This window comes from Leptinotarsa decemlineata, unplaced genomic scaffold (genome assembly GCF_025532065.1).
Source record: "Leptinotarsa decemlineata unplaced genomic scaffold, Ldec_3_MD MMD2_tig00026340_RagTag_RagTag, whole genome shotgun sequence".
NCBI classification, from domain to species: domain Eukaryota; kingdom Metazoa; phylum Arthropoda; class Insecta; order Coleoptera; family Chrysomelidae; genus Leptinotarsa; species Leptinotarsa decemlineata.
The window spans coordinates 7,405,144-7,424,910 of record NW_027412694.1 but is presented as its reverse complement, the minus strand read 5'-3'; the positions used below and the strand labels follow the sequence as shown (position 1 = coordinate 7,424,910).

The 19,767-nt window shown below is 32.7% G+C and overlaps 1 protein-coding gene across 1 annotated transcript; it reads right to left on the bottom strand.

Moving 5' to 3' along the window:
• Window positions 1-13,476: 13,476 nt before the first annotated feature.
• On the bottom strand, window positions 13,477-16,779 carry LOC111511379 (uncharacterized). Its single transcript, XM_023167393.2, has 3 exons — window positions 16,624-16,779; window positions 16,165-16,523; window positions 13,477-14,458 (listed from the first exon to the last, which is right to left on the bottom strand). The coding sequence occupies exons 1-3, from the start codon at window positions 16,632-16,634 to the stop codon at window positions 13,743-13,745; spliced, it is 1,086 nt and encodes a 361-aa protein (XP_023023161.2). The 5' UTR covers window positions 16,635-16,779; the 3' UTR covers window positions 13,477-13,742.
• Window positions 16,780-19,767: the final 2,988 nt, after the last annotated feature.

The following is a 19,767-nucleotide window of genomic DNA, read 5'->3' as shown; positions in this document are numbered from 1 at the left end:
AAATAAAATAAACTTTATGTATATCTGCACTTCGAAAATATTGACGGTTTTCGAGATATCTAGCATGACAAGTTTTTTTTTCCAATATTCGTCACTCAGAATATTTGAAATTATAAAGTGGTGCCAAGTCCAGTTGAAATTTTTTTTTGGTCGAATATTCTACATTGGTAACTCTCTCTAACGATATATCTGAAATCGACCTGTGATATACAGGGTATGAAAAACCGCTTGCCAAATATTGTAAATGAAAATTTGCAAAATCTTCCTTATATTAAATGGAACACCCTGTATATTATTGATCCATAAGAAGCGCCAACGAAACCTCTACAAATTTCATTAAGTATTCCCTATGGCTAAGTTCAATAGTTTTTCTTAAATGAGCATTTCTTTCGAAAAATGGTCATTTTTTCAAAGCGAAATCCATTTGACGACTGATAAAAATATACGAAAGATATCTTGTTTCAATTTTGTACATTAGAAGGTGTCCAAACAAATATTTTTTAACGAAATAAATGTATGTACCTATCACTTTTTGCTAAATGGATAATTATTTTTTCATTGGATGCAGAATTTCACTCATAAATCGTGCAATATCAAACCAAACAAGTTAAAAGAAAGAAACATTATAAATAACTATTTTTTTCATGTTATTATATTCATTCAGAGCTTGAGTTCTAGATATTCAAATTTGTCAACTGGCAAATTACAAAACTACAAAAGGGAGAGTTTAATTAAGGTTGATAATGAAACTTTTATAAAATATGTTCAACATGTCTTCCATTTTCTTGAATGCAGAGCTGAAGTCTATGTTTGAAAGACTGTTCTACCCTGCGCAAGACAGCTGGTGTAATGCTGCGAAAAGCATTCGTTATTCTAAGTCGCATATTTTCAGTAGAAGTTGGTGGCTCAACGTAAACCATATTTTTTATGTATCCCCATAAGAAAAAATCTAGTTTCGTCAAATCTGGTGATCTAGCGGGCCACCGTACAGGGCCATTCCGTCCTATCCATTTATTGGGAAATACTTCATTTAGATGATCTCTCACTTCTGCCGAATAGTGAGCAGGTGCACCATCATGTTGTAACCACATTCTATTGCGGAGGTCAAGAGGAATATCATCTAACAAACCTGGTAAATCATTTCGTAAGAAATTGAGATACATTGCACCATTCATATGTCCCTCAAAAAAGTATGGACCAATTACATATTCTCCAATGATGCCTCCCCAGACATTTATCGACCACCTATGTTGATAATCCACCTGTCTCAATAAGTGAGGATTTTCTGTCGCATAATAATGGTAATTATGTCGATTTACAAATCCATTTTTATGGAATGTCGATTCATCCGACCATAAAATATTATTGAAAAAATATTCGTTTCGACGAATTTTGTTCATGGCCCAATTGCAAAATCTCACTCTTTTCTCGAAATCAGCATACAGTAGTTCTTGATGTAACTGAACGTGGTATGGATGCAAGCGATGTTTCTTCAATACTCGTTGCACTGATCTCTCACTTATATCCACTATTTCCCCAATTTGTCGTTGACTCCTACTAGGATCTTCTTCAACAGCAAGAAGAACTTGCAATTCATTATCTTCATTAGTAGCTGGCTTGATGCGCTCATGTTTGGAATAATTAATAGATCCAGTTTCAACGAATCGTCCCAAGACCTTTCGGAAAGATCTTTCATCTGGATGCCTTCTATCTGGATACCGTTGAGAATAAATTCTACTTGCCAATAAACAATTCCTGTCTGATTCACCTAATATGAAAATCATATCAATCAAATCACTTTTTGATAACAACATTCTGATGAAATTATACCGACAGTTCAACTTCACGATTGACTAAAAATTTCAATATTCATTTGCAGCCAAATATTTTGTTCTGTCATTTGCCAGACTACTTGATTTCCAATAAATATTTCATTCGCTGAAAGGTTGTTTTAGACCGAAAGAATATGGCACAAATTCCGAGATTTTTGAAATTATTGTAACTATTCAAGAACGTCCATTTTGTGGTGTAATTCGCAACTTGTTTATCTAGCAACAGGTAATTTTAGGAATGGGCGATATTTTAAGGAAAGGGTATTTTTTGTATATTCTTATCAGTCGTCGAATGGATTTCGCTTTGAAAAAATGACCATTTTTCGAAAGAAATGCTCATTTAAGAAAAACTATTGAACTTAGCCATAGGGAATACTTAATGAAATTTGTAGAGGTTTCGTTGGCGCTTCTTATGGATCAATAATATACAGGGTGTTCCATTTAATATAAGGAAGATTTTGCAAATTTTCATTTACAATATTTGGCAAGCGGTTTTTCATACCCTGTATATCACAGGTCGATTTCAGATATATCGTTTGAGAGAGTTACCAATGTAGAATATTCGACCAAAAAAAAATTTCAACTGGACTTGGCACCACTTTATAATTTCAAATATTCTGAGTGACGAATATTGGAAAAAAAAACTTGTCATGCTAGATATCTCGAAAACCGTCAATATTTTCGAAGTGCAGATATACATAAAGTTTATTTTATTTTCTATGAAGAAACCGAAAAAGCGATAAAAAATATAGGTTACCATTTAAAAAGACACAGTTGGGATCCGCCCAGAAAAAATCGAACACCCTGTGTGACCGCCAATATTTTTATTTTGTCGAGCTCGAGCAATAAGGTAATATTATAGAAAATTAGATTCCTATCTGCTTCCTATATAGAGATATGGAACACCGCGCCACTGTTGCAGGACCCTGTATATATATATATATATATATATATATATATATATATATATATATATATATATATATATATATATATATATATATATATATATATATATACAGGTATATATATATATATATATATATATATATATATATATATATATATATATATATATATATATATATATATATATATTTATATATATATATATATATATATATATATATATATATATATAATTCGACGGACAAACTTATACCACGTCATTCCTCTTGCAAAATGATGAAAAATGAGTTAGGACATGTGTGTCCGGAAATGAGCCGTTTCAGAAATACAGGGCGTTGAAGTTGCAAAATAAAAAGACCCCTTTCGTCGTAGCTCCCGGACTAAAAGGAATAAATTAATGAAACTCAGCAAATCGATTACGAGCTAGAATGTGCTTCCTCCAGTGGTATGTTTGCTTCAGTATCAGTAGCCAGTGGCGTTCCAGCTGGGTAATAGCTTATATTTCCCCCCTTATTTTTTACGCCACTGACTTTATATCCACAACCGTCTTTTTTTGAATTCCTTGATCAATTTTACGTAAAAACCAAATAAACATTCACTATGAAAAAACCAGTAGTTTTCGAGAAAAATTGAGTTGAACTGATAGGTGCATTCTTATATGGGAATAATCGATTAAAATAATCGAAATTCCAAAACCATTAATTTAGCGCTTGCAAGTGATGGTAATTATTGTGGGTTTTCTATCATCGTACCAATTTTTGTTATGTTTAGCATATTGTAATGACAAATCATAACTCTTGAGGCTTATTTTCGTGCTTGTCAATAGATTTCATTGTTGAAATGTTTTCATTGTTCTCAGATCTTCGAGTGACTTTGTGATCTGAAAAAAAGTGACCCCAAATAAAATTTGCGATCATTCGGAATCTCGACTGAGTTAGGCTCCAATAATCCTAAAATAACACCATTATTCTGGATTTTGGGAAAATTATTTTTTGTTCACAATTATCCTGTCTTTCCCATTCGTGAAATCACACTTCTCTTTGTAGAATCGTAAATATCTTGAAGAATATTCATTAATAAGAAAATGAAAAACATTCTCAAAGTATACAGTGTTTTCAAATTTTCACAGATGAAGCCGAAAAACAAAATTTTACCAGTAGACTCTAATTATACGCCTGAAAAAAAGAAATGTATTTGGAAGAAGTCAATTTATTTGAATAACCATCCGATAAGATCTTCGCTAACTCTAGTCAGTAAATGAAGTTTTTTAAATAAATGAAGAAATGGAAGTTGTCTATTTACAGCTAATTACATAACTCTTAGTTGGATGTCGGTACTCATAATTCATCTTTGAGTAGAAATATCATGTTCAAAATATACCTTCTCTACACATATTTTAGATAATGTGATAAGAAACAATACTGTTGAAATTCTAGAACAGTGAGTCATAAAGACGAATTTCTTTTTGAAATTTACATTGAAAATTCAAATGTGCTTTTGAATAATAATGAGAACATCTGATGAATAATCAATAGGGTAATTGTTCGAATTTTTTTCCGTCAACACTTATACACGATCTGCAACGGCGCAACATAGAAATTCGCTGAATTGTGTGCTGAAACCACATTCCATTCCGGATATTCAGAGGAACATCTTCTAACAATTCAGGCAAGAAAGTGCTATAATTGTCCCCATTCAAATTATCTGGTAAAAGATAAGGACCAACTAAACGGTTTTCTACTATTCCTGCCCAAACATTCAATGAAAATTTTGTTTGATGGCCATGAGGATGAATAGCAAAAGGATTTTCCTCGGCCCAAATATGGCTATTGCGAGAATTGAAAATACCTTCCCGTGTGAATTTTGCCTCATCAGTGTATAACACTTGCTTGATAAATTTCGGATTATTTCTCCACATACTTAAAAACCATCGAGAAAATTCAATTCGATCTGGATAGTCCTCTGGTTTCAGTGCCTGAACTTTTCTCAGTCGATATGGGTATAACTGCTGTTCATGCAAAGTCCTCCAAACAGATGATGAAGACATATGCAGCACTCTAGCTATAGATCTACTACTTTCAGACGGATGTTCAGCAGCATAGTTCAATATCTCCTCTTCTGTGATATAATTTCTTACAGTTCTCTGTATACCTGCATTCCTTCTGGTAATTAAAAAACTTCCTTTTTCCCTGAGTCTTTTGTCCACGTTTTCGAACGTTTTCCAATTAGGAATTCTATTTCTTCCAGGAAAATTTTCACGATACATTCTTTGTGCCAACCTTCCATTTCGTCCCGATTTTCCATAAATAAGGTGCATGTCCGTTAACTCTTCGAATGTAAAATTCATTTTTATTATACGAAATACACAATCAAACACTTTCTGACAGCTACGTTAACTTGGAAGTGTCATACGAATCTCATTTCATTTCCACAGCCCCCTAACAAATTTATTGTTGTCAATGAATAAAGTAATCCTCATTGCTTAGGTGGATCAAAGATTGTTATAAGTCACGATAATGTATTCTGAAACTATTCAACCAGTGGCTGAAGAACTCGAGAATATCGGTACAGTTATCTAACAAAACTATAATAGATATGCCCAGGAAACATTGTAGATGGCTAAGGTTGAAACAAGTAATGGTATTTTGGTTAATCGATAAAACTTGGATTTTTACCCAGTGAGAGAAGATAATTCGATAAAACATTCTGAGTTCAGTTTTGCCAACTATTCGTAATTGTCTTCGAAAATCGTTTGGATGGAACATTTTATTAAAAAATAAATCTCGAGGTAAAGCCATTCAGTAGGTCTGCGGGCTCACAACATATCTGCAAAAAAAGTTGGTAAAATGGTAGAAAATCCGCAATATGTTGCCGAAGTGAATAATTTTTCAAGCACACAATGAATGGTAGAATGATGAAAGAGTTCAAATAATTTCGGTTTTGGAATTTCGATTATTTTACTCGATTATTAATATTCCCATATGAGAATGCACCTATCAGTTCAACTCAATTTTTCTCGAAAACTACTGGTTTTTTCATAGTGAATGTTTATTTGGTTTTTACGTAAAATTGATCAAGGAATTCAAAAAAAAGACGGTTGTGGATATAAAGTCAGTGGCGTAAAAAATAAGGGGGGAAATATAAGCTATTACCCCGCTGGAACGCCACTGGCTACTGATACTGAAGCAAACATACCACTGTAGGAAGCACATTCTAGCTCGTAATCGATTTGCTGAGTTTCATTAATTTATTCCTTTTAGTCCGGGAGCTACGACGAAAAGGGTCTTTTTATTTTGCAACTTCAACGCCCTGTATTTCTGAAACGGCTCATTTCCGGACACACATGTCCTACCTCATTTTTCATCATTTTGCAAGAGGAATATATAGGTATATATATATATATATATATATATATATATATATATATATATATATATATATATATATATATATATATATATATATATCTGTATATATGTGTGTATATATATTTATATATATATATATATTTATATATATATATATATATATATATATATATATATATATATATATATATATATATATATACATATATATATACAGTGTGTCAATTTGAAAACTTCCCACCCTCAATATCTCCCTTCCAGTACATAATATGAAAAAATGGTCAGACAGGTCAACTTTATTTGCAAGGGGGACACTCTGAATGAATATTTTCAACCCTCGGGGTTCAACCCCCTAGGAGGGGTGGATGTTACCCTCAGAATTTCAAATGGAAAGGGGGGTCAAGTGGCACATCATTTTGAAGGGCATTCAATTCGCTTGCCGACGGTGCCCTCATTTATTATTTTCCGATCAGCAGTATCCGAAAATGTAGTTCTAAACTAATAGAAGTAATTAGAATTGGCCTATACTAAAATGCCTGGTTATCAAGTTAGTATGCAAAGAAATACAATTTATTGACTCTCTTATAAGTAAAACTTGTGATGACGGGTCAGCTTTTCAACTTTCCATCAGGGGTAAAATTAGACAAGCCTCAAAAAATTTACATTAATTAGTTATCTGATTTCGGTGACTTTCATTTGGGTTTATTATCGGATTTAAAACTCTTATCCCTTTTTTGTTACTTCTGCTATAAAAAGTATCGTTTTTTGAGCAAAAAAGGTGTTCATCGCATTCAAGCCATTTGGTAGTACTATCATTTCAGTTTCATTTGTTGAGCTGATCAGCGATACCTTAGAAAGTGTATAAATTGTAAGAATGGTTTACACTATCCAAGACCGAATTGAAATAATTTTTATTTATGGAGAGGTGGGCAAGTGCGCACGAAGGGCGGCATCTCTTTTTAATGAAAGAAATCCAAATCTTAATATAAGTCACCGGTATGTGCTTGATTTGGTGACAAAGTTTTCCGAAACTGGTTCGGTGAAGAATAAAAAAAGGAATAACCCCAGAGTACTGAATGAGGATGCTCAAATTGAGGTGTTGGGAACATTTGCTGCAGAGCCGACTAGCTCCTTACGATCAGTAGCAGAACAGACGGGAATGTCACACGAGACTGTAAGGAAAGCACTGAAAATGCACAAATTTCATCCATATAAAATGCAGATTCTCCACGAGCTCCATGAGGATGATTATGACAGAAGAATAGAATTCTGTGAAATCATGACTCTTCGAATCAATGCTTTACCTAATCTTCTGTTCAATATCTGTTTCAGTGATGAATGTTCATTTTTCCTGAATGGCAATGTTAATAGGCAAAATTGTCGCTATTGGAGTGACGAAAACCCTCACAATTTTCGAGAAGGACATACACAACACCCCCAAAAAGTTAATGTTTGGGCTGGTATTCTTGGAAATGCCATTATCGGACCTTTATTTTTTGAAGAAAACTTGAATGGTGATCTGTACCTAGATATGCTTCAAGCACCTATCGATCCACTTATAACTCACGAGCTCGAAACTCAAATTGATGCACACGGTAATTTACTGTTGCAGGAAGATTTGTTACATTTTCAACAGGACGGTGCGCCACCTCATTATTTTCGCCCCGTCCGACAATGGTTGAACGAGCGATTCCGGGAGAGATGGATTGGCAGAAGGGGATCAATTGAGTGGCCACCGAGATCACCGGATTTGACTCCATTAGATTTTTTTCTTTGGGGATATCTCAAATCTGTCGTTTATAAAACACAGCCCACTGATATGGATGACCTCAAAGGACGAATTACAGCAGCATGCCGGTCAATTAGTGGTGAAGTTTTCCAAAATGTTCGAGAGGAGTTCGAAAACAGACTGTATTACTGTTTAGAGCAGAATGGACAACATTTTGAACATATTATCAGATAAAGCGTAACAAGATGGTTGAAATTTGTTTTTTGCAATTTAGTATTTTTTGTTTGCACTCGATGCGTATTTCGTTAACTAAGTAGTTCTACATTCCTCTCACATCCACGAATTCGAATATTACTCAAGGGTTGGAACGATGCTACCTAGTACGATGCTCACCTTTTCCAATAGTCCATTACAATCATTTGTTTTGAATACCAACCTGAATACCAAACATCTAGTGCGGGCGAGTTTTAATCATTTATTCTTATTCACTTCTAATCACCGTTCGTTTGGAACGTTATTGTTCAAAAACTGCTCATCAAAAACTAATGAAAAAGGTATCATTGGCAAGAGAATTGAATGCCCTTCAAAATGATGTGCCACTTGACCCCCCTTTCCATTTGAAATTCTGAGGGTAACATCCACCCCTCCTAGGGGGTTGAACCCCGAGGGTTGAAAATATTCATTCAGAGTGTCCCCCTTGCAAATAAAGTTGACCTGTCTGACCATTTTTTCATATTATGTACTGGAAGGGAGATATTGAGGGTGGGAAGTTTTCAAATTGACACACTGTCTATATATATATATATATATATATATATATATATATATATATATATATATATATATATATATATATATATATATATATACATACACACACATATATATATATATATATATATATATATATATATATATATATATATATATATATATATATAGATATATATATATATATATATATATATATATATATATACAGGGTCCTGCAACAGTGGCGCGGTGTTCCATATCTCTATATAGGAAGCAGATAGGAATCTAATTTTCTATAATATTACCTTATTGCTCGAGCTCGACAAAATAAAAATATTGGCGGTCACACAGGGTGTTCGATTTTTTCTGGGCGGATCCCAACTGTGTCTTTTTAAATGGCAACCTATATTTTTTATCGCTTTTTCGGTTTCTTCATAGAGAATAAAATAAACTTTATGTATATCTGCACTTCGAAAATATTGATGGTTTTCGAGATATCTAGCATGACAGGTTTTTTTTTCCAATATTCGTCACTCAGAATATTTGAAATTATAAAGTGGTGCCAAGTCCAGTTGAAATTTTTTTTTGGTCGAATATTCTACATTGGTAACTCTCTCAAACGATATATCTGAAATCGACCTGTGATATACAGGGTATGAAAAACCGCTTGCCAAATATTGTAAATGAAAATTTGCAAAATCTTCCTTATATTAAATGGAACACCTTGTATATTATTGATCCATAAGAAGCGCCAACGAAACCTCTACAAATTTCATTGAGTATTCCCTATGGCTAAGATCAATAGTTTTTCTTAAATGAGCATTTCTTTCGAAAAATTGTCATTTTTTCAAAGCGAAATCCATTTGACGACTGATAAAAATATACGAAAGATATCTTGTTTCAATTTTGTACATTAGAAGGTGTCCAAACAAATATTTTTTAACGAAATAAATGTATGTACCTATCACTTTTTGCTAAATGGAAAATTATTTTTTCATTGGATGCAGAATTTCACTCATAAATCGTGCAATATCAAACCAAACAAGTTAAAAGAAAGAAACATTATAAATAACTATTTTTTTCATGTTATTATATTCATTCAGAGCTTGAGTTCTAGATATTCAAATTTGTCAACTGGCAAATTACAAAACTACAAAAGGGAGAGTTTAATTAAGGTTGATAACGAAACTTTTATAAAATATGTTCAACATGTCTTCCATTTTCTTGAATGCAGAGCTGAAGTCTATGTTTGAAAGACTGTTCTACCCTGCGCAAGACAGCTGTTGTAATGCTGCGAAAAGCATTCGTTATTCTAAGTCGCATATTTTCGGGAGAAGTTGGTAGCTCAACGTAAACCATATTTTTTATGTATCCCCATAAGAAAAAATCTAGTTTCGTCAAATCTGGTGATCTAGCGGGCCACCGTACAGGCCCATTCCGTCCTATCCATTTATTGGGAAATACTTCATTTAGATGATCTCTCACTTCTGCCGAATAGTGAGCAGGTGCATCATCATGTTGTAACCACATTCTATTGCGGAGGTCAAGAGGAATATCATCTAACAAACCTGGTAAATCATTTCGTAAGAAATTGAGATACATTGCACCATTCATATGTCCCTCAAAAAAGTATGGACCAATTACATATTCTCCAATGATGCCTCCCCAGACATTTATCGACCACCTATGTTGATAATCCACCTGTCTCAATAAGTGAGGATTTTCTGTCGCATAATAATGGTAATTATGTCGATTTACAAATCCATTTTTATGGAATGTCGATTCATCCGACCATAAAATATTATTGAAAAAATATTCGTTTCGACGAATTTTGTTCATGGCCCAATTGCAAAATCTCACTCTTTTCTCGAAATCAGCATACAGTAGTTCTTGATGTAACTGAACGTGGTATGGATGCAAGCGATGTTTCTTCAATACTCGTTGCACTGATCTCTCACTTATATCCACTATTTCCCCAATTTGTCGTTGACTCCTACTAGGATCTTCTTCAACAGCAAGAAGAACTTGCAATTCATTATCTTCATTAGTAGCTGGCTTGATGCGCTCATGTTTGGAATAATTAATAGATCCAGTTTCAACGAATCGTCCCAAGACCTTTCGGAAAGATCTTTCATCTGGATGCCTTCTATCTGGATACCGTTGAGAATAAATTCTACTTGCCAATAAACAATTCCTGTCTGATTCACCTAATATGAAAATCATATCAATCACATCACTTTTTGATAACAACATTCTGATGAAATTATACCGACAGTTCAACTTCACGATTGACTAAAAATTTCAATATTCATTTGCAGCCAAATATTTTGTTCTGTCATTTGCCAGACTACTTGATTTCCAATAAATATTTCATTCGCTGAAAGGTTGTTTTAGACCGAAAGAATATGGCACAAATTCCGAGATTTTTGAAATTATTGTAACTATTCAAGAACGTCCATTTTGTGGTGTAATTCGCAACTTGTTTATCTAGCAACAGGTAATTTTAGGAATGGGCGATATTTTAAGGAAAGGGTATTTTTTGTATATTCTTATCAGTCGTCAAATGGATTTCGCTTTGAAAAAATGACCATTTTTCGAAAGAAATGCTCATTTAAGAAAAACTATTGAACTTAGCCATAGGGAATACTTAATGAAATTTGTAGAGGTTTCGTTGGCGCTTCTTATGGATCAATAATATACAGGGTGTTCCATTTAATATAAGGAAGATTTTGCAAATTTTCATTTACAATATTTGGCAAGCGGTTTTTCATACCCTGTATATCACAGGTCGATTTCAGATATATCGTTTGAGAGAGTTACCAATGTAGAATATTCGACCAAAAAAAAATTTCAACTGGACTTGACACCACTTTATAATTTCAAATATTCTGAGTGACGAATATTGGAAAAAAAAACCTGTCATGCTAGATATCTCGAAAACCATCAATATTTTCGAAGTGCAGATATACATAAAGTTTATTTTATTTTCTATGAAGAAACCGAAAAAGCGATAAAAAATATAGGTTGCCATTTAAAAAGACACAGTTGGGATCCGCCCAGAAAAAATCGAACACCCTGTGTGACCGCCAATATTTTTATTTTGTCGAGCTCGAGCAATAAGGTAATATTATAGAAAATTAGATTCCTATCTGATTCCTATATAGAGATATGGAACACCGCGCCACTGTTGCAGGACCCTGTATATATATATATATATATATATATATATATATATATATATATATATATATATATATATATATATATATATGTATGTATATATATATATATATATATATATATATGTATGTATATATATATATATATATATATATATATATATATATATATATATATATATATATATATATATATATATGTATGTATATATATATATATATATATATATATATATATATATATATACACACACATACATATATAAGGTACAAATTATGTTAAAATACTCAAACACATAAAATTGATTAAAGATATACAATAAAAAATTCCAAAAAAGTTTAAAATGTTTAAATGCAGTATACCATACTTTGTTCAATAAAAAATACAGTTGATAAAATAAATTAGAGAAAGCGGTTCTCATAAAACTCTTCTAAACTATAATAGGGTCTACCACATAATAAGTCTTTTACTGATTTTCGAAATACCCAGCTATCCTCTAAAATTTTAATATGGTCAGGTAAATGATTAAACATCTTGAGATCATTACAATATATAGTCTTTGACTAGAGTAGAGGCTGGTATGGGTAATCTTAGGTTGTTAGATTGACTAAGGGCATAATAATTGGAGTAACCGCTAAATATCAATTTATGTTTGTTAATCAAACATACTGTTTCTAAAATAAATATTCCAAAAACTGTCAAGATTTTATGTAATTCAAATAGGGGTTTGCAGGAGTCTCGACTTTTGGCATTAAACATGAATTTTATAGCCCTTTTCTGAATGATGAACACCGTCTGCATTTGAGTTTTGCAACATAATCCCCAGAAAGGAATTCCATACCTCAAATATGACTCAACAAGTGAGAAATAAGCCGATTTAGCGGCAGACAAACCAAAATCCTTATATGTTATTCTCACTGCAAAACACCCTGAAGCTAGCTTTATTATTGTGATCAGCGAATTTGAGTTTATTGTCAATTATTACCCCCAAAAATTTAGTACTAGGTCTGTTTTCAATATTAAATTTGTTTTGGAAACATTGAAAGACAGCAGATTACGAGTCGTACCACTTTTTTATTTTTTTTATATCTGCACTTATATTCTCGTGTAGATTACATGAAGTTTTATCATGCCACAATATTGTGGTGTCATCAGAAAATATGGTAAATTTTCCTTTTATATCGATAGATGCTAAATCGTTTATGTATAGCAGGGAAAGTGTCGGTCCCAGTATTGAACATTGTGGTACGCCATTTTTTATTTCGCCTTCTGATGAGGATGATGAGGTTTTCACAATCTGACTTCTTCCTGTGAGATAATTTTCGAACCACTTGTGAGTAATTCCACGGATGCTATAGTGATATAGTTTTTTCAGCAGTATTCCATGATCTACACTAATGATGCCATACCAGTGCAAATATAAATTTATCACGTAAGGACTTAGTGTATAGAAAGCAATATTAGCCTCTATCTGGTTGTTGAATGAAATGTTATAGTCAAGTTTCAGACCTAAGTACAATGCTGTTAGTGATGTGCTCATTTCTATGTCACCAATATTCATTTAACAGTAGTAACATCTGCGTAGATGTCAGCTTGATGTCAATGGGCACATTATTTACAAAGCATGAATCATATGATCCAATTGATTCCAGTGTTCTGTTAATTTTTCTGCATACTACTGGGAAATTTGAAAAAAATAAATCAATTGAATTTGTTAAAAAAATATTTATTCTTTGATTAGGCTGCTAAAGTATTCATCTAAAAAAAACGAACTTTATAAACTTAACAAAAATAAATTCTCTGTGTTTGATTAAAAAAAGTACATGTTTTTGTGCTGACATATTTTATTAATCTTCATTTAATAACGCTTCTCCATTTATCAATTGTTACTTTCATTTTCCTCAAATATAGTTCTCATTATAGTTTCATACAGAAATCCAACGTTTAACAAAGGTACATTGAATAAAAGTTCTATGGACCCATTTCTCTTGAAGCTTTTCTCTCAAAGAATTTTTTGACAGCCTCCTCAAACTTTTCTCCAACAGTTCTCTTTTTCCAAATATCAACTTTTGGTTTCTTTGGCTTCACCTCTATTACTTTTTCTTCCTCACCTTTTGGAAGAACTTGTTTCTCCTCTTTAACTGAATTTTCATTGGGAGACTTATCATCTGTAGTTTTGACCTCGGGAACTTCTTTGGTTTTGTTAGATTTTTCTTCTTCATTCTCACTATCTGAAGAATCAATGCTGAAATCCGAGTCCGCATCTAAGTTGGAAGACAAATGGCCTTTTTTCACGACAGGCTCATCTTCACTTTCATTTTGGGAATCTCTACGTGCTCTATATTTTCTTTTCTTCACCGATTCTGTTGATTTGACTTTTACCCTATTGGGTTCTGAAACTTTTTCAGGTATATGTTCTGACAAATTACTTTCATTCGCTACATTATCACTTTCTGGTTCTTCTTTGATTTCTTCTTTTATTATCGGCTTTTCTTCCTTCTCTTCATAATTCAGTTTTTGATCATATAAATGCCGATAGAAACCATCTAAATTGCCTTGCTTGCGAACATCTCCAATACCTTCAAGATATTCCTCTCGTTTTTCTTGCTCTTCTAGCTCTCGCATTTCTTCTAACTTCTTTTTATAGGCTGATGTGATGAAAGATTCTTTGTCCTTGAACATGTCACCTGGAAATTTGAATTTTTAGTTGTTTATTTTAGAGCGAATAAAGAAGGGTAGTTGAAAATAGAAACTACCAATAATTTCAGGGAAAAACCATTTTTACATTCTACTTTTTCATCAATGTATGAGGATTAGACAACTCTCAAATAAATCAATAAAAAACTCTACACAGGGATGTGTGTACCATTAACAGTAGATTCTTTAATTTTTGAAAACAGTAATGATATAAAATTTAACTTACAAGAAAAGATTTCAACCTTTGGCTGGACCTCCATAAGTATCAGGTGAAGACACCTGTCTTTAACTCCATTACAAATGTTTGGTATATGAACTTGGTAGGAAGAGTTCAATGATAATAATTAAAAGTAGTTATATTTAATGAATTTTTTTGGTCGGTATTTTCTGTGCATGATCTACTTATCTTTATGAAAAGTTTTTAATAATTCATGTAATTTTTTCTTTACTATATGGGAGTTCCCCTCTATACATAATAATTTAGAAATAAAAAAAAAAGTTTTTTCACAAAAAGTAATCTCTACTAAAAGTACTTTCTTTTTGATAATATTTGTACTGGATCTATAAAAATTAAGTTCACAAATAATATTTGATGAATTCATGTGTTTTCATGGTCATGTACGTTTCCAAATTTATTGCCTACATTGCCAATAGTGAGGCTTCAGGTTCAGGGAACCTGTCCTTGACAAACGTTTTGCAAGCGTTCATTCGTGTTTGGTAGTTCACTGTCACTGATACATGATATTGCCGTTTGCAATATTATGACAATTCTTTTGAGATTTGGGGACTGTGAGCCAACAAAAGCTGATTTGTCATAAAGGACAAAATCTTTCAAGCATATTTTCAACCTCAAATGATATCTTGTATGAAAAGTCATTGATTTTTTTTTTCAACACTACCCACCATTTTGAATTTGATAAGTAGGTATCGAGTTACAATTGTGTGAAAACGAACAAAATAAAGATGGAAGGCTTTTGATGATTTGCATAAAACTGAAAATATGTACAGGTCTTAAATACACGGTCATTAATGAAATACAAAATGTCCCTATTATTTTGAAAATTTTACTGATCTGAGGTCGAAAATATTTTGGTTTGCATTTTTCTCGTTAATGCTAAATGATGTCAGAAAAGTAGGTACCCCTTCCTGGGGGGTGTGAATTTATCTCTAGTCCCTTCCGTTGCTAAAAATTGTTTCAGATGTATCACTAAAATCTTTGATAATCGACCAGGATTTTTAGGCAGTTTCACATTTGCCATGTGACGTGAAAGTTCAGTCACTAAATAAGCTGATTGGCTTCGTCAAGAAGCTGAGCTAATATTTAATATTCCATGAAAGGAATATGGAAACTGCAAACCAAGATGAAATAGCTTCAAAATCTATTCTACAAGACAGAAAACACTAGTCGATTTGAGCGATTTCATAAGATATTCTGCCATTAGAATTTCCAACCGAAGAAAACTCTTGTAGGTTGCAGTGGAGGATAGAATAGATTCTCTGACTTTGAACCTAACCTACTCTTTTTTATTTTCGGTGTCAACAACATCGACGCTGGATTATAAGAAAAAACACTTTTTTCTATTCTGTTTGTACCTATTCCCAACATTTTTGTATCAAGATGGAGGAGTAGAACGCCAAAAACTTTCCCAATAATTTCTTTGGAAACAGATCAGAGCATACATCAACAGAAACATACCTTCTTCTTCTCGTTCCTTCTGTACTTGCCTCTCAATTCTCCTTTCATTTTCCCTTTTTCTTTTTTCCGCAGTAACCAATAGTTTATTTATATATTTTGGTTTTCTATCTAAATCTTTCCTAGCAAGTTTTGATTGCTTTCGTTTTTGGTCCATCTCATCAAAAATTTCGTCATACTGGTAAACTGTTGGGTCCTCAGTAACTGCTTTTTCTTGGTTGATTTTATCCTGCTTTTTTAGAGTTTTAGAGGAACCTGTCGGTTTGATATCTGGTGTATCAGAATCTGAATCAACAAAAATGGAAGGTCTAGCTGTTATTTGTCCAATTTTATGTCCTTTATTAGGAATAATCAAACCATATCTGCAATATCAAAAAAAAAACAAATAATGATAAACACTGACTACACATAAGCACTTCGAAAATCAAATAGAAAAATAATTTTGTTTCAAATTATACTTACTGCTTTGCCATATTTCTTTCAGCAAGTTATCTTTGCCATCCACTTCAAAATTCAAAATTGAATTAAACAATCATAAATATTATTATTATTATTATGAATAATAAACAGTGATGCCGTCTCTGAAATGTCTATTTGTCATTTGTACTAGTGTTGCCAACACATTGGAGACGTAAGTCGCATGCGAGTCAAAAAAATCCGTTAGATTTCTAGAATTATATTATAATGCTAATAGAGGGAAATCGACGTACGTATGTGTGTATTTCGATTTTTGTCATACTCTCAAGATATCGTTGCCAATGGAAAATTATGAAATTCCTCAATGTTTACAATCAAATTCTCCAACACAATTCGATATTCCTCGGGCCATTCTCCACACATGAAAGGTATCAATTCCATAGTTCCGGTAGAGAAGGTAACACTGGATGTCAACGTCACGTGGCAAGAAAAAAGATGACACTTCAGTACATGAAAAATCAAGAGGAATGTAGGAATTTCATGGATTTGAAGAGAATAAAATGAATTTTCCATTCTCCACCACATAGGTTATTACCATTTGATGCTAATTATTCACAAACAAATTCATTTAGTCATTTAAAGTTTCCGCTACGCCGCCATGGTGTGTGAAATTCTGCTACCGTAACGGAATTCCGCTACGGTTGGTAACACTGTTTGTACTAGATTCGTAAATAAATGGCATGAATTTGTATACTTCTTCTTCTTATCGGAAAATAAGACACACGAATGTCTGGTTATACCAGACTGAAACTGTATTTAACCATAGTATAAAAATAATTCTACTATGATTAAACCTATGAATTATGGTTGAATATATGAATAAATATATAAAGATTTTGGTCCTCTCTTCAACATGTTTTTGATTTACTGTTTCTGAGTACTTCACTGGAAAAGACTTCGTTTATTCGACTAATTATTTTCCATTACAATACTATGACGGGCATTTGATTCGATATCATTCGATAAATTCGATATCATTACGAAACCCTTTTAATGAACTTGAATTCGGTAGATTACCGACGAACGCAAGAGACAATCAAATCAAAACAGTATTTGCAGATTTTCAGAATGAAATAAAGAAATGAAGTAAAATTGTTAAATACAGACTATGTTTAAAAGCGGTGGAGGTAATTTTAAGGTCTTTTTCGACACTCGTTTCGTTAACAAAGGTAATATCACCAGGAGATGACTTAGACTGAATCCTACAGCTATGTCAGATGATTTTCACGGCTTCAGTAGGAAAGGAAAAAACTGTTATCGTAACCAAGGTTATGAAAACTATAGTAATTCATGGCAGTAATAGTTGATAATTATCAGATAATTCTAGTGCAATTTTTTGATCTTGTTATGAAATTATAAGTGGTTACCACAGTTCGTGTAACTTCGACAATGTTTTACCATAAATGAAAAACAAAGATAGTTTTCAGTGGTTACTGGCAATCAGTTGGTTTCCCTGTTTACCTATCTATAATGACGTTCAATCAATATAGCGATGAAGAATTAGAAACATATATTATTTACAATTTAAGAGCTCTTTGTCATTTACTTCACATCAATCGAAATCAATTTTTGTAAGAAAATAATATAATGTAACGAATCTGAATCCGTCCCAGACCGATATGCCGGTCAGCGAAGAAACACATGACATCACCGCAAAAGGAATGCAGTCGGCAACCGCCGGTAAAACTCTAGTCGAGTATTGAACCGACTACAGATTTCCATAAAAAACCGTTACGCTATATAAGTCCGGCTTCCCGACTCAAGGGAGAGTTCAGAAAGTGAATCGAGCGGTTAAACAAGTAATTCAAATAGTGGAAATAAATTAAGCGTTAGTTGCTAAGTGTTGTAAATAAATTAGTTTGTGATAAGTGAAATATTGAAAATAAATTTGTTTAAGACAGTTAATTAATTAATTTGTTACAATAACTTTGTACGAAAAAGATGATGAAGATGACAAATCTATTAAGATTAGCGATGAGGATTGAAGGAAATACTTAGTTACAATGCAATAATATGTTCTATAGTACAGTTCCAATATAGTAGGCACGAAATTCCCAGAAATATTATTGCATGGAAACGAAAACATTGTTTGTCAAGGGTTGTTATTCTTTATATATTATTATAATTTTTCCTCATCTTCTTTGTAATTTCCGTATGCAACTCTAAGAGACAGATTAAGGCAAAAACATCACAGTCATTTCTGAGGATTTAGTGCCTACTATTTTGGATATAGTATATATAATCATAAGATATGAAAATGTATGCAAAACAAGATCAATGAAATATTTCGTACCTATATAGGTAATAATTTGAATTTAAAAAGGAATAGAGCTTCCTGGAGGTCTAACTGTTTTGCAGGTCTGCAATTTTGTCTCAGTAAACATTGCTCTCGTAATCTTGTAGGAAGGCAGAAATTATTGCAGGTTGGGTCTCCCCGACATGAATCTCAACCAGGTTATTCATTTTCAACAAAAAAAATTTCAACCCCTACCCTTCGTGTATGAAAAATTTTCACAATTCTGATGAAATTGAAAATAAATTTTGCAGGTCGGCATAAATTATTGTAGAATTTCACAAGTTCGGACTTCCATTGTCAATTATATAAAATGATTTGAAATCCCTGAAACAAATAAATAAGAAGAATTGAAAATGAATAGCTTAAAATAACAATTATATTAACCAAAATAAACCTGAAATGAAATAATAGTGAAATAAAATACAAGTAAAAATAGAACAATTGAATAAATTAAAATAAAGAAATAAAAAAGAAAATAAAAATAAAAAGTGGAGAGATTCCAAGTCACGTTAGTTCACGACGTTTCGATTGTCAGTATCTACAATCGTCTTCGGGTGATGACTGGACTGATTCCTCCAAGAGATGACTATTTATAGGTCGTTCGAGTACTTTCACTTATATTTTCCGCTTCACTGGTTCCGTGGGAGATGACCGTTTTGGCGGAAGTTGGCCATTTTTCGCTTGATGATGGGTTTCCATATGTTGCGTATTTCTACGCTGGCTTGGCTGAATACGTTGTTGGACAACATGTATGCGGCTTCCTTGAATTTTCTCCTAAACCAATGTTCCTCTCTGTGCAAGATCTCAGCTTGGGACCACTCGATGTTGTGTTG

Excerpts from the sequence above, each read along its gene's own strand:
- LOC111511379 (XM_023167393.2), bottom strand. Across the intron at positions 14,459-16,164 it reads GAAGGAACGAGAAGAAGAAG|GTGACATGTTCAAGGACAAA; the intron begins GTATGTTTCTGT and ends TCAAATTTCCAG.